Raw genomic sequence first — 21,887 nt, 5'->3', positions numbered from 1 at the left:
AGCTCAAGCAAAATTGTGGGTGCATGTCAATGAATTAGATTGTGGGAAAACTTAAGTGCCGTAGTTTGAATTGAAAAAAATCAAAACAGTGAAATATAGTATTTAATTTACAGCTACAACAAGGAAACCCCCCAAATTCCCTCTCTAAAGAAATGTGAATATTCCATAAAACCATTTTTTATTTAAAGATTTGGCCTTGTAAATGGTTTTCTGGATTTGTTTGATAAATCTATCAATTGTACTTTTTGACAAGCTATTGTAATTTTCTCTGATTTATAAATTTACTGGGATACATGTGAATGTACTATTGTAGCTAATGTTTTCGGTGTGTATGTTTTTTAATATCTATGACTGTATCTAAAGTTGATGTGGATGTTTTTTTAAAAAAAATAAAATAAAATAAAAACACCAAGTTTAGAGGAAATTCATTTATAGCAAATGTAATCAGTGCATACAATAAAAACACTTGCAAGTGTTAAAACCACCATAAATAATTCTTGAAAATGTTACTTCCTAAGCAGCTTTATGAGTTCCTCCAACTTCATAGCCGTTTTAATATCCCCCTGAATTTGAAGTCTACCGCTGCTGTAGGCAGCAAATGGCTGCAACTTTCCCTGGAACATGGCCAGAAGGTCCTCGTCACACATAGTCAGTGTTACATCTGGCTGTCTGCACAGGGACCCAGCTCCAGCTGCCCCACGACCTAGACAACACACAAGTCGTGAATATCTGATATATTCATGTGACAACACATTTTGTGTATGGATTACCTTGGCTTAAATCCACATAATAACTGTGATGCTGTCCATCTGCCGAGCTGATATCAAACTGGAAGCAGGCACCAACCTGGTTCACCAAAGTTTCAGAGAGGACAAGTTGCACTGCTTGGAGCAGCTCTTCAACAGAAGTTAGCGTGGCCACAACCGGATAGACGCCACTCTGCTCATCTATAAATGCTACACTGCTCTCTACAATGGGATAAATTTGTGTTAAACAAAAGTGGTCTAGTGCGTGTTCCACCTGCATTTGTTGTGAGCATGATGTACCTTGCTGAGGCTGCAAGCTGTGGCTCATGAAGTGCATGGCCAGCTGCTGAAGGGGACCTGTGAGGCCTTCCAGTGCGGGTACAGACGGAGGAAGAACAAGAGGCCCAGGAGGTCCTTCATCAGGGGCTTTCAGAAGAGAACCTGGGGTGAGTTCTACCCTGTCTATCTCTAGCCCCCAGGGCCGAGTCATCTCATTGATATCCACCTGTGGACAGAAGGAGAGGATTAAACGTGATCTTAAATCAGTCAAGACAAAATAGATGTTGGGGTAAATGTCTCACTCCAAGGTATTCTCCAAGTTTCACTCTCTCCGTTTGGATCTCCCTGACTGTCTTCTTGGCCAGGCTATGAGTTAAAGCGTTTTGTGCTGTCATCCTGGTTGAAGCGTTCAGGTCCTGCACTGACACCACTGACAAGACTGGGTTCCAGATCCTGAACTGAATGTCTGCTCCCACAGAGAAGAGGCCACCATCCCTGGTATGTACCTTTCAAAAAGAACTGAAAATCAATGAAAATGGAAAGATCTGTGCGCCACGACTGCCCCCTAGAGGACAAATGAAATCACACAAAATGCCCCGATAAAGTTTGCGACACATCTTGGTTTTTTTCAATGAATTACCGCATTTTCAAGACCATCAACTGCACGTAAAAGTATTACAGAATGTTACTATGGGCACAGAACAGACAAAAATATTTTAATTAATAGATTTAAAATAAAGTTGAGAAAATGCTACGAAATTATGATACATTGTCGATGTTAAATTTCTTATTTGTGCGTCACTACAGTTGGTTTACCTGGCATGGAGGTATATTGAAAGCACGGGTACGCAGGTCTACCCTCTGCCACTGGTCAATAAGGGGCAACACCAGGACAATACCAGGACCCTTTGGAGGACAGACCCGACCCAGGCGAAACACTACTATCCTCTGGTAGTTTGGGACAGTCTACAAACATGATTCAAATTGGTCACATAATCACACTTAACACAAAGTGCACACAGTTCAGGCCTAGGGTGTCTTACCTTTAATACAAACCATCCTGTAATTGGAAAGGTTATGAAAGTGCAAAGATGGACGAGGAAGGTGACCATTATATTGCAAATCCATGACAGCCATCCCTGGGAGCTATCTTTAAGAAAACAAAGTTTAAACTAAATTACAAAGAGACAGTAAATGCTTTAATGAGCGGTGTGGTGCGTTGTAATCTAGTGTATTTGGTTTGGGGTGGTGAGCTGCACTGGTACTGAAGAATGCATCATTGGCTTGTTTAGGTGTACGCAGCATACGTAATAGAGCTGTAGTTAGTTAGCTGTGACTGCTTCATAAAAGGTTACGCCACATACCACTGAAGTCGTTTTCAGAAACGTTAGGAATGTAATCAAAGGACAGCCCTTTGTGGTAGCCCGCTTGTGTGCAGCTGTTGGCGGATACAAACAATCCAGGAGTCCGCGGTGTTGTCGGGTCTGTCTGAGGAAGAAGCTGGTAAGACTTCCCAAACATTGTCAAGTTAACTCTCCGCTTTCACTGAATAATAATAAATGATTTGACACCATAAGTTTGGCGGTTTTAATGGCTCGTAATATGGTTAGCTCATGTTGCTTAACTAGTTCTTCCGGGTTTGGGTTCTTCTTGGCGTGAAACAGATGGTGACGTTCGCGCCACCTGTCGTCGCTTAGTGGTTACAATAAAGTTTTGAAAAAAATGACGACTGGGAAAATGCGTGTTTAAAATATGTATAATACATAACCTTTTTTTTAATTATCAACAAAAAAAGTTACAAAACAAATCTAACCCCGCGTTTATAAGTTTTATAAATTAAATGGAATTTACATTAAGTCATTAAAATTAGTAAAAAAGACCAAAGGTATATTTTATATGTGATTGTTCCCATGTTTATATGTTTACAATGTTCAAATGAATAACTATAAAACAAAAACGTACATAACTTAAGTTATTTTATTAATAATGTCATTTCAAAACAAAAAAACGACCATGTACAACCTAAATTATTTTATTGTCGATGTCATTTCACTGAGTCACAACACATCAACAAAAAAGTTGATGTGAGCAAGCGGTCACCCACAACACTCTCTGGTATAGAGTTTATAGCATAAAATAGTCAAAATATGCTTATATAATCTTTGCTCACCTGCAACTTACTAGCTGGAAATGTTTATGTAGTTTCGGACACACAACAAATATTTCTGTTTTTACAAGTTTGTATTTTCAAATTGCAGAATTCTTCAACCCAAATCTATGTTGGATCAGAAATCTGACGTTTTTTTTTTTTTAAGCAATGCTTCAGCTGTTTTTTATTTCCTTTTACAGAGCCATCATGAACCCCTGCCAAGTCCAGGGGGTCTTTCTGCGAGTGGACCAGGAGATAAGCACCAAACGCTGTGTAAGCAAATGCCGATTTTTCATCCTCCTAATCTGTACTGTCTACGCATGCAAATCAATCACTCACAACACCTACTGTAGATGCAAGTCATTCATCACGTGCTGGCAGGGGTGACGGCGCCATTTCAAATTCTGTTGTCACCTTGCTTGCTAATCTATGACTTTTTTCCTATAACACATAATGTAGCAGTCCCATAATTTTATTTGTATTTTTTTATGAACATGATGTACACTTGTTCATTTAATACAGGATGACACGACCCACAGGGTCAGAACTACATGGTGGCTAGGGGTTGGTATCGTACTTTTTGGTCACCTCACATCTAGGGGAAATGCCTGATACCTGTTACATCCCTGCCATTTTCTCTTCGATACAATATCTTTGATGCCTTTATACTCGGCCGCGAAACGATTTCCATTAACCTGACTATATTCATACCTATGATCTAGTGTCTCAAATTAACCTGACATGCATGTTTTTCAATGTGGGCGGAAGCTGGAGTACCCAAAGAAAAACGACGCAAGCACGGGGAGAACATTCGCAGGAAGGCCAGACCCGAGTTGAAACCCCAAAAACCGTGAGTCAGATATGCACGCCATGTTGCCCAAGTAAATATACATATTTACTTATACATAATTACTTATGTATAATTACTATATATAATATAATTACTTATACATATTTAATATACATATTTATTCAGTCGCTTAATTTGAAATTACAATTGTAACATTTATGTAATGAATTGGACAGGAAGGGGCCAAAATATTACAAAATTCATTCAGACATATTTTTTAAATCCAGCTCATACATTGTACATCATTAAACTAAGTCATTTATACCCAATGGTGCGTCAAAGCAGACTATACCACAAATCATCTTAGCAACTTCACCTTTCACAAAATATGGGCTTCTTTTAGAGTGTTGTGAAAGTTTGGTGATAGGAAGCTGAACTGCAAATAAAATGGCTAATTGTTTTTTATTGTCAAATCAATGCAGTTCTTAGTGTCTCTGCCTGTTTTATTACAAACCAAAGTGCAATCTTGCACTTTAGAGTTTCAGTAGACTCCCATCAAACAAGTCAGTGAATTAAACGGAAAACTTTCAAGGCATCCTACTATACTTAAATGTAGATCGAAAATGAATATCAGCTTCTTAAAGGCCAAGTCAACTCAAATGAATTCTTACGTGTGCGTCCCCACTAGCCTAAACGTGACATTCTAATGTGTGAATTAAGCAGCAAAATCCATCTGTTTTGATCCACCTCAGTAGGTGGCCATTTTGCCTCTTACTGTCGGCTGAAAATTGCATCTCAAGGGCAACTGGCTAGGATAATGACCAATCATGACTCAGCTTGCAAATGTCACATGACCAAATCCAGAAAAACGGTGATTAAGACTCATTGAATCACTAAAATCCTGGATCGTTTCATAGATCATCATGAGTAAGGTCTGCTAATAATTTGCTTTTTTGGTGAACCCAAATATGAAGAGGTTTAAGGTCAGGGGTCCCCTGTTCTTTCACATCAAATTCATCCAAGGATTCTCCTCTTTGTACACTTGGACACTGAGAAAGTGCCTTGCCCAACTTCCCAAACCTGGAAGTATGCAATTGTCCAAATGCCATTCAGAGGGAGTTGAGGTGTCAAATTCAACCACATATTAACTCAAAAAATACATTTTTGTCCATATATGGAGTCTCTTTGAATTTTTTTTTTTACTTTGGATGAAAACAGGCAGCGCCACACCCAAACCATTGAATAGTTTGTACCGTGAAAATCTAAAGCCAATCATTGGAAAGGCAGTAAGCGTTGACCTTGTGAAACTGCCTCGTTCAGCATTATATCCCACGCAGTGATGGAGAATGGTGGAAGAAGAGCAAGCGCAAAGATTGAGGTGTCAGCACTCCCGACTGCAGCCTGGATTGCCCTGCCTCGCCATCTGCTGGCACTAATGTAATCCAGACAAGGGGTAATTCATGTGTCTGCTTTTTATTGCAAAATTACGTCAGATTGGTTTAACAGGGAGGAACAGGTTATTGTCACCGTATGTCAAGTTATGACCTCCATATCTTGTTTTGGAGGATTATGTGTGTTTTAAACTGAATGGACGGTGAAAGTTTTTTTTTTTTTTTTTAAATTGGCCCCTGCCCATAAACCTTCTTACGGATGTAGCATTGCTCTCAGCTTGAATAATAGAATTTATTTGAATTGCTCAGGGTCCAGACACAAACAACCCGGAGACACATTATAAGACATAAATGTTCAAATATACACACACAGACAAAGATAAAAGTATGAAGATGTTTAATTATTTGAGTCATTTAGCCAACAGATAAATACATCACATTTTTGAGTATGGCCTCTAGTGTATTCTCCATTTCACTCACAAACATTTCACCTGCACTGGTCTATCTTGGTCGATCGAGTAATAATCTTAATGCATCAAGATAGGCTGTCTTCATTTTCTGCTAGTTCTACTATAATTTAACCACAGATGTGCTGTATAAAGACGAGTGCAGTAAGCTGTTATCAATACATTCATATCGCCCTTTTCCCCAAGGTTTTGTAATGGCATAGGTGACGTTTATGCGCTATATGAAAAATCTGCACTGCCACTTAGTGGTGGAAATCCACAACTACAGTGTTGTACAATACATTTTATACGATAAACCTTTATTTGTAGAGCGCATATAACGTGCGTAATTACTACTATAATAACTGTAGGCTCAGTGCACTAAATAGGAGTGATGTATAACCGTGACAAAACTGTTTTTTTCTCCTTATTTTGTCTAATGTCCATAAATGCATGAAAATTTGTTTTACTTTGATCAAATGGTTTTAAAACACAAATGAATATTGAACATGGTGTTTGTGAAATGGACGATATAAATATTTTTTATTGTATTGTAGCACAGACCTGAATCAAATTGAGAATCTGTGGAAGGACTGAAAACTCCGGTTCACAAACGCTCTCCATCTCATCTATCTGGAGCTGTTTCGAAAGGAAGAATGGGAAAACGTTTCGGTCTCTAGATATGCAACACCGATAAGAGACATACCTCAATAGGCGATCTGATGTAATCGCAGTGAAAGGTGGTTCGACAAAGAATTAACTCCATTTATATATAGCCTATATATTTTGGGAAATATTTTCACACCTTCTGCTTTTTTTACGTTTAAATTGGTTCACTGCCTATTGCATAGTGTCTATTTTTCACACAAAAATTGTTTGAAACATGAAATGTGGCAAAAGATGAAAGAGTTTCGAGGGTCTAATACTTTTGCAAGTATATAATCTATTTTACAGAAAAGAGTTGAAATGTTGTTGTTGTGACCATACTTGTCCAATTTAATTGTGTCCTTGAGCTCAATTGCCCATGTGGTAATTAACACCCACCGAGTGTTTTTGGAAACCGATGTGGACCGAAAAAATATCTTATTCTTAACACCAAAAAAAAAGTTTAAAATATTTTCTGTATTGTGGAAATGCTTAGGCAGGAAATGTGAAAAACACCTAATTTCTTGAATAATTTAAATTAGGTGTGAAGTGTGAAATAAAAGGTTGACGTTTTTCTGAATGTTACTCTAAATTAGTGTCCGGATATGTCTAATAATTCGTAACGTTTTACGGAAGCGGGAAGTGTTTCGTCACGTCGGGAAGGCTTTAATTCGGAACGGAGATTTTTTTGTTCGTGGGTTCCTGTACAGTCCGTGTGACGTCAGCGCGTCGTCAATTTGTGACGCCGTGTCCCTTTGTTGGCTTAACAGCGGCGACGTTTTGTTGTTATTTTCGCAGCTGCCTGGAAAACTAGCTCGGATCACTTCGCCTCCTTCGGCTCATTTCGCGAGCAACCGCGCGCACACTGTGTTTATAGATCTCTAGGTGAGTTTGTCACAAGTTGATAAGCGCCCCTAGGAATGGACTCAGACGAGGGTTATAACTATGAATACGACGACGAAGAGGAGGAATGTAGCGAGGACAGCGCCGAAGAGGAGCCCGAGGACGACACCCTGGAGCTCGGCGAGGTGGAGTTAGTCGATCCCGTGGTGGCCGCCGCGGAGCGGGACGAGTGCGGCGATACGGTCGGAGGCGGTCAAGGCCCCGGCGAGGAAGAGGAGGAGGACTACCGCTTCGAGGTTTTGACCGCTGAGCAGATCCTCCAGCATATGGTGGAGTGCATCAAGGAGGTCAACGAGGTTATCCAGGTAGGGATTTTTGTTGTGTCACGGTCTGGAAAGCCAAGGTCCGGTGGTCCGGGGCTCTTGGTGAACCGTAACCAGGCCATGGTTGTTAGCTTAGCAATTAGCTCTCTTGGAGTAGTTTACTTGCTGGAAGTTGACAGGTTAACCGGGGTGGCTACGAATCCACGGAATGCGGACGCGGTTGTAGTCGTTCTTTGTACACACGGGAGTATTTCCACTCATGGTCGATGTTAAACTTTATTATGGGCATGACAACACTTCCATGTTGATGATCATCCAGGAAGTAGTCTAATCCCTATTGAGAAGTTGGCAGCAATGGTTGCCAGAGCTAATGCTAGCTTGCAGTTAGCCACCTTGCTAGGTAGCAAACTACAAGTACTGTTTTTATACTAGTAAAGCTCGGCATTTCATTCTTCTGATACGGGCCTATTCATTTCAGGGTACGCGTCTACTAACGTTGCGCTATACACATTATCCACAATCAACTACAATCGCGTGGACGATATTTTTCACTTCTTGACGAAAAGCTTGGTCATCGAATTAGTTGACGTCAGGAGACTACACTATTAGGATACTTATGGTGATTGCCCTTTCAAAATTGTATTTATATGTAAGAATTTTAGGAAGGGCAGTCCGTGCGGAATGTTGTACACAGATAGTTGTTGTTTTTAAACAGGTAAGCTTCTCAGAAGAAATGTAATGTAGTGGCACCTAGCCGTGATCTGGGCCTCCATTTGCTATCTTGTACGACATGCCACACTGGGGCAAAACAGTGAGTTTCCTTGTCTTTAACAAGAAGCGCCTGCTAACACCATACATTACATTAAAACAATGAAGGTCTTTACCCTATTGTTAGAGTCATTGCTGTTTTTGTGTACATTATTTAAATCAGTAATGTTTCAAATGATACAGCGCAGCTTTTTGACACTTTTTCACTGAACTATTATTCAATCAAACATAGGGAAAATGACCTTAGTATTGTAAGCAAAGTTTATAGAGTGACCTATCAAAACAAAACAAAACACACCCTATTGTAACATCAGAAACGATGTAAAAGAAGTACCCTGGGGGGGGGGGCGGTGCTTTCCAATTGCCATATTTTACAGCATTGAGCAAATTACCTTTAGGAAGCAAATAGTTACTAATTACTTTTCTGTTAAAGTCATTGAATTGGTAACTGTACTATGCCTCAATAAATCCGGTTAGCTGACAAGGTAATTATTGGTTACTTAAATGCCGAAAAATTCAAACGTGTCTCAGAGATGAGATTTTTAAGCGGGTCTCGGGGCAGTTGCTTAGAGCAGAATAAAGCATAACTGGCTGGCAGTGTAAATTGGCTGTAGAGAAAACATAACGGTTCAAGAAATGCAGCTTCATTTGTAAAGGTAGTCCACTTATTTCGTAGAAACATAAGTTTTTCGTCAGTGGATAAGTGCGCAATTTACAGAAAAGTAATGTCGGGTATTCAAGTTAAAGTAGTGCACGTTATCTGTAGATTTACCTATGCTCGCCAGTCCCTTTGTTTCCCCAGTCCTTACAACTCACTCCTTGTGTGTAACAATGCTTGTTTTTGTTTGTGACAACACTTGCCCAGTTTTCGGTTTGATTGGCTGACAATGAAATTCAAATCATTTTCTTCAGCCAATCATAATCACTTATGCGGTTGTCTTTGTGCCCCTTCGCCAAGGAAATTACACCCATTGTATTGCTCATCTAATGAAAATGGCGTCCATGATCTAACAATTAATGCGACACATATTTTGACAATGATGGTAAAACCATTGAAAATGTAAATTGGTTATACATTATTGAAAAAAGTAACTGCTGTTTGTAAAACAGTTACTCCTTCCTGATGTTGTGGAACTTAAAAATTTCATCTTAAACTGAGGCCTCCCGTACATGGTCATCTGGTCCAGCAGACTTGTCATTGCCGCATCAGAGTAACATTTCATTTCAGGTCCTTGAGATTCCCTATACAGCGTGTTTTAGATGTCTCCCTCCTCCGACACATCTGAATCAGCTCATTAGCAGGCTTTGCAGAAGCCTGATAACAATCCTGATCAGTTGAATCGAGTGTGTTGGAGGAAGGGAGGCTTCTAAAAACAGGCTGGATAGGGGCTCTCGGCGACTGGAGTTGGGCACCCCTGACATAGGATATCCTCAGTTCTCTTCCTGCGCCATCGACATAACTCATTTAAAACACCATAGTCAGTCAAATATAGTAAAGTAAAACCTTAAGGTTTTTGAGTTTATTTTTTTACTTGTGTTGTCATGATTTTTTTCCCCTATCCATGAGGCGTGTTATGGTTGCAAATGTTTTTTGATTGATACTACGCATATCAATATAAGGCCTCGCGATTCGACACAAAGGGATTATTTCACCTTCTTCAATACGACAGGCAATTTTGAGACGGTATCAACTGCGTTTCTCTAATTAAACACAGCAGAATGCCATTTTATTGGCTTTTATTTTAAAACCGACTCAGCTTTACTGATTCCAAAATGTAAAAAAAGGATATTTAATACTATAACAAGTTAGTTGTCGTTCATATTCTAGCATTAACAAAGTGAAACACAACAAGCTAGTTCTATTTTTTTATACACTACCTTATCAGAATAAGCTAATTCTTATTATGCATTGATAAAGTGCTTCATATATCTGAACAATATATAATCAATATAGGAGTGTCCCGATACATTTTACACTTCGGATCAGATACCAATATTGCGGCCTAGAGTAATGTCCAATACCGATATTGTCCGAAACGATATCAGCAGGAATGTACAAGCTGTAATTTATTTCTTTAGTATGGATATCACGTTATACCATTAAACCAAATCAAAATAGTCAGCAACGGTATGAGAATATATGACCCATTTATTCCAAACATTTGAGTTACATAAATTCAACCTCAAACATGAGAATGTTCTGCACTTGAATAAAGTAAATGCAAAATACATAAAAGCAGGGCTCTAGACTGGTTGTAAACAGGCGCACTCCCAACTTTTTTACTTGTTTGTACCAGCTCTAAAGTTGCCAAATTATGCTAACGTGCAGAAATTTATTTTCTTAACAATAAATGTTAATTTTACCATTTTTTAAAAAAATTCTGTGAGGAACATTGTAGCAGGACTGTACATAGGAGTGTTTGACTGTCTATTTAATATTCATGCTTCGAAGAACAAATCACTCAGAATTATTTTCTGAACAGTGACTTTTGCGCATACCAGCGCACATATTTTTGAATAAATGCAGGACCCTGTTTGAGTGCTGATTGTCATCTTCAAGTGAAGATTTAAAAAAAAAAAAAATGTAACCGTAAAGCTCAATATTTTTTTAATATGGTGACTCCCACACTATCTTCTCCTTTACTCGAGTGTTTTTTTTCACCACGTGAGCTATGCACGCTCACTCTCGATTCTGCTGGATACAAGAACAGGAGCGGATTCTCGAATGGACTGCTTGTCTTTCGGTGCTAATATCGGTGATTTTGGATGTATTCTAATTTATTCCAATACTAGTTCTTTGGCTGATATTTTCAAATTAACGTGCTGCTGTGATTGACAGGCTGGTCCAGATGGGCTGGCAGCAAGACAGTTCTCTCCGTGCTCCACAATCACGAGTAATTCTTTGAGCATGACGAGGTTTCTGAGTTTTTGAACAAATAAAGCAGCGACACCTTTTTGATCTATGCCACTACCTTGTAGCTAGCTGCCGCTGATTCATTGAGGTTTGTTGCTGTTTGTGATGCCATGGCGATGACTGAGATGCATCAACAAATAGTCATGATCCCGTTATAGTTCACTTGGCATTTGCGAAGTATAGATGGCAACCATCTTGTCAAGGCAATCTCCTTTCAAAATCCAAAGTATTTCCACTGATGGTAATGAAAATGCTTCATCTTAAAAATCGACTTCCTCATCGCCATGGGCGATTTTGATCTATTAATATGTTATCTGTATTGCGTATCATGTAACTCTCCATCGCCGATCAGAGATGACGTGCACGAGCAAAAAAATTCAAAATAAAAGGACATCGGGAATTTTGAGTAGAACATTTTGTTTATTCTATCGACAATATCTTAACAGCTGTTTTCAGACAAGGTAACTACAAAGACTTTATTCAAACAATGCTTATCACAGACGTCAGACATAAGAAGTTGAACTCTTGCTAGCTAATTTTGATGAAGATTTTGTTCGCCTACATTCTGCATGGCTGATGTTGGAGTTTATTTTGCTGTGTAAGACGTAACAGTCCCAACACAATACACGGTTCAAAAGGAGGCCACATACATTTTTTACAATGAAGGAAGAATATTGTTGCTTGGTACCAATAAAGTCTACATTGGAATGTGTCTCCAGACTCGGCAGTTAACAGTATTTCCAACACTAACACAACACAGAAATAAACTGGTGTGTAATGACATCAGAAAATGGGATAACCTTTTTAAATCATCAAATTTCTATGCTCTCTACAAAATGGACCAAATTGTTGGAAGTTTTAATGTCAATGATGAAAAGAGCATGGAAGTTACCACATTTATAAGACCGCTAAGACCAACACTTGCCTGCCTGCCGTTATCTTTAACATCTTCTATAAACGGACATAATCAGCTATTCAGCGCCTCCATAAATTTCCGATTAAATGTATTCCATTTTGATCACAGCTGATGAAATTCTAAGTGAACCGACGTCTCCACTAGAAGAGCAACTACATTTACGCTGCATATTCAAATATGTGAAAGAATCTAGAAGATGGAACAAGATTACGATTAAACTGCATGTTCACTTTAAGGGCAACGTGTATAGTCCATGTTCACTATAATTACAGCAGAGGAAGTTGAAAAGCTCAAATAGATTTATACAGGATTTTTTTTCTGCCTCTTGTCCCAACGTCATCATTCAGGCAGATATGTCAAGGAAGCTACAAACATACTCAACAATAAATACCCTAATAGACTCGTATCTTGCAATTTGCCTGCATGGTGGCACAACAGCTAAGTGGACTTCCGTTTCAATGTTTCAGCTTACCTTATTACAGTTTTAATTGACATATAGTTGCCACCAACATCAACACAACGTCATCCCTACATCACATTCAGTGACTAATTTGACTCGCGAACAAATCGGAAGTTCATTGTATGATATGGCAGTTTATGGCTAACAACTGTCAGCATTAGCAACAAGTGCCCGGCTGGTAGTTCAACAGCTGTTCCATATCTTTTATACTTATTTTTCAATGGGGGGGGGTGTTATTTATTTTTTTGCTCATCTGAAAAACTGTCCTATCCGTGAATCAAAATCTGTAATCTTATTCGTGATTTATGTGATCCGTTGCACCACTAAAAATGAACAGACATAACTGGGGATGCCCTGTAATAATCTCAAACTCATCTCAAATGCTAATATTTGTTGTTCCAGATGGGTGGCAACAGAGCTGTGGCTATACGCAAATGTGAAATGCCACACTAATTTGTAGCAAACTGTCATGATAAATAAGAAATTATCTTCACACCTGACCACCCATCTTTTTATTACTCTAGAATCCTGCAACAATTACACGCATCCTTCTTAGTCACTTCAACTGGGATAAGGAAAAACTCATGGAAAGGTAATGAGACACATTTCATTCTTACCTTTCCAACTATTCAATCGTCTTGCCTGAGAAGCTGTGAGGGTCTTTTTTTCTTGACCCACGCAGGTATTTTGATGGGAATCTGGACAAGCTTTTCTCCGAGTGTCACGTCATCAACCCAAGCAAGAAACCCCGCATCCGTCCCCCGATCAACACAAGATCATCTGCACAGGACATGCCATGTCAGATCTGCTATCTGATATTCCCTAACTCTGTAAGTCGCCGTCAAACTTTTGTGAGGAAATGTGTCTTGAATTGGAATGTGTAGCGTTAAATGAAACAATTTTATCGGCAAGTACATGTGAGCCACAGTAATATTAAAGGGGAAGTAAACGCCCCAAAAAATATTTGCTCTATGTTCTATATGCCTTCATTAGTCAAACATGGCTTTGTGATTAATCTTGCGTTTGTGGAATGTGAGCAAAATTGACACATTTTTAGCCATCTAAGGGGGAGGACATTTTGTCACTTCTGTCCACTGAAAATGACATCAGTCGCTCAGGTAACGACCAATCATTGCTCACCTGTTTTGGCCGCCCCTTGACGTGTCCAAAAATGGGTGGATATTGGTGCGTAACTCAGATTCCACAAACACAATATTAATCAGAATGCCGTGATTCGACTAGTCTGCCTTCTTCAAACATATTCTTGAGAAATTTTAGCAATTCTCTGGTGTGACACGTTTTTACTTTACGAGGACTTTTAATACTGTATATTGCCGAGGAATATCTGGGGATGCACAATGACTTTTTTCCCACCGATAATGATAACTTCCTGCTTCTCCTAGTCAATTTTTTTGGTCTACTCCACACTACTTATATATGTATGCACGTCTCCTCCATCCCATTCTTCTTATTTTTTTTTTAACATTCCAACAAGTTTTGTTCGAAAACCGCCCTGTATTTGGCTCTATTGTTCGTCCCAACAGTTTTAATCATCTTAGTCTCTGCTGAAGAATAGCAGCCACACACCGTGATGCTGTCACCGCCATGTTTGACAATGGGCTGATTTCAGTTATTTTATTTTAACATACTTCACCTTTAATAATAGGTCAACGCGGCTTTGAAAAAGTCAAGCTTGCCAATATAAAGATTGAATAAACTCCTTTGGTAAACAATGTGCACAGTAAGGCTTATTTATGTGTTTGAAAATGTATACAACACAATACATATTTTAAGTATTTCATATTAGTCAATACAGTATTGATAATTATTGTTTTATTTAACCTATTGTACTGTATTGTAGCATAATGTGCAGTTTTACCTTAACCAGTGCATTGGAAATGCTTATATGGAATTAGATGCCACCCTAAAGCAATATGCACTTAAAATAGCTATCATTCAGTGTTCATGCAATGTAGATGGAAGTGAAATAATACCTTCATCTTTTTAGTGGACTCATTACTGCCATAATCCATTCACATTTGACTTGCCTCATAAGGGCATGGCTAACACGTTAAAGACATGCTTGGCGCTTTTGATGTGACAGTATGTTAGAGTATTTGAGTTGTCTCTTGTTGTGGGTTCTGCTTTCTTGATAACGGACCCATGACTGTGATGTCATCCCCCCCCACACTATCGGTCTGATAGTTTTATCGTGCATCCCAAACAATATCTGGCCAAATGCTGCTCTTGATATGTTATGTTTTCAAGGCATAGGGGGTTGACATGCTTTTGTTTTACAGTATTTTACCGGCTTGGAGTGTGGACACAAATTCTGCATGCAGTGTTGGGGTGATTACCTGACTACTAAGATAATAGAAGAAGGGATGGGACAGGTACACACACACACACACACACAATCTTTTCTTTAAAAAAAAAAAAGTGCTTGTATTGACCCACTGATGATAATGTGCATTTCTTGTTGCCCCTCTCAGACCATTTCTTGTCCTGCTCATAGTTGTGACATTTTGGTTGATGACAACACAGTCATGTAAGTACGGTATTCTTTTGCTTTTTTCTTGGTCAGGGAAAAAAAATCCATTTGTAAAATGAAAAGGCTTTCCTTTTTTTCTTCTACATTTTTCATTTTACCTTGAGACCATGATACTCCTTTGAATTTGAATCCTCGTATCGGTACCTGATTTAGCCCTCATGTTGGCTCCTAAGCTGACACTAATTGTCTTAACCTACATAGTGATGTCGCCCACTAACAAGATACCCGATGGCCTTCTCATCCATCCATTTACAGAGCAAAATATTGTCAAATGTTTATCTTTATTTTGTGTTGTGACAATTTCCCGTCTTTTGTTTTTCCAGAAAATACCACTGTTATCGTCTGTGCTGAGTCTATTAAACCTTTACCCAAACATTCCCATTTTATGAATTGCTAACTATAATCATTTGACTTCTTCTACAGGCGGCTGATAACAGATTCAAAAGTCAAGTTGAAGTACCAGCATTTAATTACAAATAGTTTTGTAGAGGTAAGTTGATCGCCCCCTTTCTAGTGACTCAGTCAGAGTGAAAGTAGCAGGGATAGACCAATTTTTTTAAGTGCTATAACATAATGGAACTTATTGCCACATACAAAAGCAGCATCAGCACTAACCACTGTGGCATGTAGTGGAAAATAATGGTTCATGGGCTTAAAATATTTAAAATATTACTGTGTCTGTGGAGTTAATTGAGGTTAGATGATAGACAGTATGACAGTAGTGAAATAGTGCGACATGACTCCCATTTTTTATTTTTAGTGGGAGCCAACTACACATTGCTAAGCATATGAATTACATTCAGCTGCTGATACTGTAGTATTGAGCAATAGAACATAAGCACTTTGTATCTCTACGTGCCATTTTCAGTGCAATCGACTGTTAAAGTGGTGCCCAGCTCCAGACTGCCATCACGTCGTCAAAGTCCAGTACCCAGATGCCAAACCAGTGAGGTGCAAGTGTGGCCGTCAATTCTGGTATGAGAAAAACAAAGATTATGAAAGATTTGTGAATATCTGATGTGTAAATAAATATATGCAAGTTTCATTCTTTTTTTCTTCTGCTTTTTTTCTTGCTGCAGCTTCAACTGTGGGGAGAACTGGCACGATCCTGTCAAGTGCAAGGTATGAGCAAATATTTATTATAAATAGAAAACATTTAGGTTTTTTTTAGTCAAGAGTTGTGTTTTCATTTCTGACACCACTTCACTTTTGCAGTGGCTGAGAAAGTGGATTAAGAAATGCGACGATGACAGTGAAACTTCAAACTGGATTGCCGCAAATACAAAGGTATTGAAGTCAAATGGTTATATTAGCTATACTAGTGCTCTAACTGCTGCGGGCATAACAGATTTTTTTTTCTTGCCACCTTGGGATATGAGAAGAAAAAAAATCCTTGCTTTAGCAAATTATTTTGTTCCCTGCCTTGTTGGCTTGTGTCTAAAGTTGCAGCCAGATCTAACAGTGAGGTTGGAAACGCTGATAAATCTCATAGGCTAAGCACCGATCAACTGAGAGGGCGGTCAGTAAAATGGGTCAGGTTGGAGATAAGGTGGTTGTATTCCTATTTGTGTCTCTCAATAATGAGCAGAGTGAACCTGTGCCCAACTTGACGACATTGCGAACTGCATGCACTTGCAGAGACGTGCAACAGACCATTTCTTAATCAGCATTTTTGATATTAATGAATGTCATAATCATATAATTAGTTGTACTATTATTCTGATCAAATTCTCCTGTCTCGTAGGAGTGTCCAAAGTGCCATGTGACCATTGAGAAAGACGGAGGCTGCAATCACATGGTGTGTCGGAACCAGAACTGCAAGGCTGAGTTCTGCTGGGTCTGCCTGGGCCCATGGGAGCCCCATGGTTCTGCTTGGTAAAAACTGCTCAGTCTTGACGTGATTTAAAACAAACGTTTCTCATGCAAGGACACTACTTCACCACACTCAGTGGATGCAAAATTAGGTGCACCTGAGCAATTAATGAGGTCCATCATTAGATGTGATCGTTTTTATTTTGGTCTGCCTGTCTATCCCAAGTCTAGTAAAAGCGAGAAAAAAAAATAGCCTTGCTGAAAGTTAGTTGTATTTCCATGTGTAGATAATGTAGCATAAGGTATGTAACGAATAACACATGCTCATTTTTCTGACGTATTCATTTAATAATACCGATGGTCCTCGGTGTACCACAGTTCTGTTTTTACAGTGGCGAAGTAACCCAAATTAGTATGTGAGTCAAGCGTTTTTCAACAAGCTCTATGTCAGTATTTTATAATCTGGAAAAAGATTAGCTTCCATTTTCAATTTTATCAATCTGTTTTGGAGAACACAGGCCATTAACTCATTTACTGCCATTGACGGCTTAAGACGTTAAAGTCCATTTTTTTTTACTCGGCTGGTACTGAATGTAATATAATGAGGTATTATGTACACCACTGCGCAAATAGTTAGCTTTTTAAATATACTTGAGTGGGACTAAGTACTTCTATCACAAACCTTACGAAAACTTGCTGGAAGTTTAGCAACCCAAAGTGTACCAAATGTTTTGTGCAATGAGTGTTCCGAAGGTGGCTTGGGGACTTGTCCGATCCAACCCTTCCTTTATCTACCGCTTATCCGAGGTCGAATTGCGGGTCCCGCAGCTTTAGCAGGGAAACCCTGACTTCCCTCTCACTAACCACATCTTCCAACGTTTTCGGCAGGCCAGACGGTTGACAATTACCTCGACGTGTCCGAGCTTGTCCCCGTGGCCTCCTACCGTTACTCCGTGATTCTCGTTCAAATTGCCATCTATAAACTACAATAAAATTTCACCCAGCGTAACATTGTGTGTATTTTAGGTACAATTGCAATCGCTACAATGAAGACGATGCCAAGGCCGCCAGAGACGCTCAAGAGGTGAGTTGTCTTGAAAGTGCGATCCGGGTTTTCCGTTTGAATCTGTGTTAACGCCGTGTCATGTCATGCTGTACGCAGCGCTCGAGGGCGGCCTTGCAGAGGTACCTGTTCTACTGCAACCGCTACATGAACCACATGCAGAGCCTGCGCTTCGAGCACAAGCTGTACGCTCAGGTCAAGCAGAAGATGGAGGAGATGCAGCAGCACAACATGTCCTGGATCGAGGTGCAGTTCCTGAAGAAGGCCGTGGACGTGCTGTGCCAGTGCCGCTCCACGCTCATGTTCACTTACGTCTTTGCCTTCTACCTCAAGAAGAACAACCAGTCAATTATTTTTGAGGTAAGATGTAAGATGGCATGATATCCCATTATCCTCCGAGATGGAACTCTCGCTTGTGTTGCGCATGAGCTCATTTTCACGCATGCTTGGTCCGGTCCCCTTCTCGGTGTTTCCCGCCCTTGCTGACTTCCACTGGCTTGCCCTTTTTTGTCTTTACAGTCAGAGGTTGTCACATGAGAGGAATCATTCCATCCAAGTAAATGGAAAGTAAACACGGTTAAAATACCAGGCTTGAAAACAGGCTGAAAGAATTTCTGGGAATATATGCAAAGGGCATTTATTTACCAAAGGGCGAAGGCCTTTATTTGTGCTCACATTTTTAAAATAAAATGTGTTGCATTGTGTATGATGCAATTTACTATATACCAAGTGAAACTAGAGTCTAAAACAAATTCAAAGACAATCACAGAGGAATGTGACAAAACAGGGACAGAGAGAGTCGTGAAAGCGATGACACTAAAATCATTAATAATGCGTCGCATGCAGTAAGACTCCACAATTCACCCGAGAGACTCTTTAATTCTTTTTGATGTACCTTGAAAGCTGCTTTATTTTGGTTGTGAATAATAGCGTCTAATTACACATATTTTCACTGATAGATAAACAGAAGTGCCTATTTGTCTTAAGGGAGGCGCGACCTCGTTATGTTATGGATATTAAAAAAAAAAAAAAGGTTACCCTCGAGAGCCGGCTTTGAGCCCTCCCCAATCGCTGCTATTCATATCAGAAGTTTCTTTAATTGGAATGTTAAGTTTTCTAGCCTGTGGCTCTTGGAACTCTTGATGCTGCCACCCAGTGAACTGTTGGGTCATTTACTTTCTCACACCAAACCCGTTTTTTCTTTAACGAGATGTGGATGAACCATTCCAAACACGTTTGAGGAACAAAGCCACAACAGCAGACATACACTCACATCAGTTGCATGAAGCCCGTTGAGTAAAATCTGTTAACTAAAATCTACGTGATTAAAAATTAGATTTTTTTAAAGATGAGATTTGAATCTAAAGTAAGGTATTTTTTTTGTATTATGCAGAGGTCTTGAGTTATGACTCGCTTGTTAGAAAAAAACTCTGAAATTCTTGGCTGGGTCATGATGTTTGTCCTTTTTTAAATAGTGTGCAGTTTTGCTTTTGCATTTTTTTTTTTCACCAATTTGGCCAGCCCGGCAACAGCAATTTTTGTTCGTTTGATGATTCCGATTCTGACACATAAACTAGCTGAGTGAACGGTGAAGCTAAGCCTGAGCTCGCCAATAACTAGTCAACTATGAACTAAACTTGATGATGACTGAGCAAGGTTTTATGACTTGACATACGACTTGCTTGAACCAAGTGATGACTTGACTTGCTTGAAATCTGTTGACGAGACGAGGAGAAAAGCAAATAATGTCATTTTACTCTCCACTATCAAAGTGAATGTTTACGTAGCACCGGCAAGCTACTTTCATCTGTAATTCCTTCAAACGCAAACATGAATGGGCGCTTTTGTATTATGTAACATGTATAGCGCTTTAATATATATAGAAATGCAGATTTTGCTCTACCACGGCATTCTGGAAAGTAAAAAAAATAAAAAATACAGTATCACTGTGTGTGTATAGTGTGGCTGTAACGTGACACATTTCGCTACCTTTCCAGAACAACCAGGCCGACTTGGAAAACGCCACTGAAGTGCTGTCTGGCTACCTAGAACGAGACATCTCGCAGGATTCCTTGCAGGACATCAAGCAGAAAGTACAAGACAAGTACAGGTCAGTGGAGGACTCGGACCGAGACCAAATCGGCTGGACTTTGATTGATGTGTGATCGGATGTGTCGTGTGCGTGCGTGTAGATACTGCGAGAGCCGGCGACGAGTTCTGCTGCAGCACGTGCATGAAGGCTACGAGAAGGACTTGTGGGAGTACATTGAGGATTGAGGACACGTCCCAATGCTTTGGACTCTGGAGTATCTTGACAAAATAAGAGCGCTGATGCAATTGATCAGGGCAGTACGGGCCTTCTGCTGCCTCTCTTTTGGCAACCCTACCACTTTTGCATCCTTTTCTTTTACAATATCTAAGTAAATTATATTTAAATAAAAAGGTAGAGTAATAAAAGAAAGTGTACTACAGTATTGTTAGCAGAAAGTCCACCTTAAACAAAAACGTACATCCTCTTTTGGTTTATATTGTAACACTTACCCTCAGCTACCTTCTCTCCCCCCCTTTTTTTTGGCTTGTGAATCTTTCAGTTTTTTTTTTTTTTGTTTTCCCATTAGTGTGAACATGTTTTAAACACAGCTTTAATCGTCCTGGCCATGTCTGCAGTATGTGGCGAGGTTCTTTTGTGTGTTGGGCTGATTGTAAAGGGGCAAAGACATTTCATAAAAAAACTAAAAAAAAGAAGGAAAAAAAATAACAAACTAGCAAGTGTGTTTTTTTTTTTTCAATTTGTAAATAGTCCATATGCATGGAAGTTAAAGGGCAAGGTGTGGTACGCGTTTGTATCGTTTTGACCTATTTATTCTTTACAAACATCGTAAAAGGTGTTTGGCAATAAGGAGCAGCGCACAGGTGGCCTCACCAGGAGCTCTGAAAGGACACTACAAGCCGGACAAGGTTTCAAAAGGTCCAACACGTCCGCTCAATGTCCCTGCTTTCTATCCTGCTGCCCGACACACTTAATTTCTTTTCTCTTTTTTAATAGCTAATTGTTTGCAAGACTGAGTGACATTCACTCTTTTGTTTTGTTGCTGTCCCCCCCAACATGGCTTGAGGATACCCATCTCGCACCTTGGGCATGGAATGTAGCAGCAGTGCTGCTAAGTGGGTGTCCAAATGGGAGTGGGGGGATTCTCATTCTCGCTGGGAATGCTGATAGTGGAGAGATGTGACTCCTCGCAGGGGGGAGATTGAACATCGTTTTAAATGGATAAATGTCACGATGGTAGGACAAGGTCGCTCTTTGTCACGCTTTTGTTTAGTTTTTATTTGACGATTTAACGTTACCGAAATGTCGGTGCCCCAGTGCTGCAGGTTGTGGATGGCTCCGCTTGTAAATGCTCCCTTCGTGTTTGTGTGGAACAGCGACCTACGCAGAGAGGCTGCGCATGTTCAGGCACTGATAAAAGTCATGGGACTGACGGAACAAAGTGGCAACAACCCTGATAAAAATACACAAAAGAAAAAAAACGCAGCCCATTTCTACTACTATGGGGCGGACCGTTGTCCCAAAATGCTTATGTGTTCAGACTTATTATTTTATCCTAGCAAATTATAAACTGTATTGTTTATTTGAATAAATGTCAAGAGAACATTTTCAGAAGTTTCTGTGTGTCATTAGCGTATTCTATTAAATGTGCTTGATATTGTGTACCTTCTATAGCTTTGGGTTACCTGAGTGTAGTTGGGTGCAAACTACAACATATTGGTGATTGGCATGACAATTGATG

The 21,887-nt window shown here is 39.6% G+C and overlaps 2 protein-coding genes and 1 long non-coding RNA gene across 4 annotated transcripts; 2 read left to right on the top strand and 1 right to left on the bottom strand.

The window, feature by feature from the left end:
- Positions 1 to 413: 413 nt before the first annotated feature.
- Positions 414 to 2,699, bottom strand: stoml1 (stomatin (EPB72)-like 1). Of its 2 annotated transcripts, XM_088298235.1 has the most exons (7): positions 2,390 to 2,699; positions 2,069 to 2,175; positions 1,842 to 1,991; positions 1,328 to 1,531; positions 1,047 to 1,251; positions 771 to 968; positions 414 to 703 (listed from the first exon to the last, which is right to left on the bottom strand). In XM_088298235.1, exons 1-7 carry the CDS (start codon positions 2,544 to 2,546, stop codon positions 507 to 509), a joined length of 1,218 nt encoding a protein of 405 aa, XP_088154361.1. In that variant the 5' UTR covers positions 2,547 to 2,699; the 3' UTR covers positions 414 to 506. The 2 variants fall into 2 exon arrangements, with proteins under 2 accessions (XP_088154361.1, XP_088154360.1); XM_088298234.1 differs by having other exon boundaries at positions 771 to 1,251.
- LOC148335103 (uncharacterized) lies at positions 2,279 to 4,227 on the top strand. Its single transcript, XR_015844050.1, has 3 exons — positions 2,279 to 2,528; positions 3,375 to 3,447; positions 3,943 to 4,227. It is a non-coding gene; the product is annotated as an uncharacterized LOC148335103 (long non-coding RNA).
- Positions 4,228 to 6,876: 2,649 nt separating this feature from the next.
- Positions 6,877 to 21,751, top strand: arih1 (ariadne ubiquitin-conjugating enzyme E2 binding protein homolog 1 (Drosophila)). Its single transcript, XM_088298233.1, has 14 exons — positions 6,877 to 7,654; positions 13,195 to 13,262; positions 13,353 to 13,500; positions 14,971 to 15,063; positions 15,163 to 15,218; positions 15,645 to 15,711; positions 16,090 to 16,196; positions 16,301 to 16,343; positions 16,437 to 16,508; positions 16,966 to 17,096; positions 18,060 to 18,117; positions 18,196 to 18,456; positions 20,094 to 20,206; positions 20,289 to 21,751. Exons 1-14 carry the CDS (start codon positions 7,367 to 7,369, stop codon positions 20,371 to 20,373), a joined length of 1,590 nt encoding a protein of 529 aa, XP_088154359.1. The 5' UTR covers positions 6,877 to 7,366; the 3' UTR covers positions 20,374 to 21,751.
- Positions 21,752 to 21,887: the final 136 nt, after the last annotated feature.

This window comes from Idiotropiscis lumnitzeri, chromosome 6 (genome assembly GCF_059441095.1).
Source record: "Idiotropiscis lumnitzeri isolate Australia: NSW breed Sydney's pygmy pipehorse chromosome 6, RoL_Ilum_1.0, whole genome shotgun sequence".
NCBI classification, from domain to species: domain Eukaryota; kingdom Metazoa; phylum Chordata; class Actinopteri; order Syngnathiformes; family Syngnathidae; genus Idiotropiscis; species Idiotropiscis lumnitzeri.
This window is presented reverse-complemented; position numbering and strand designations above follow the sequence as displayed.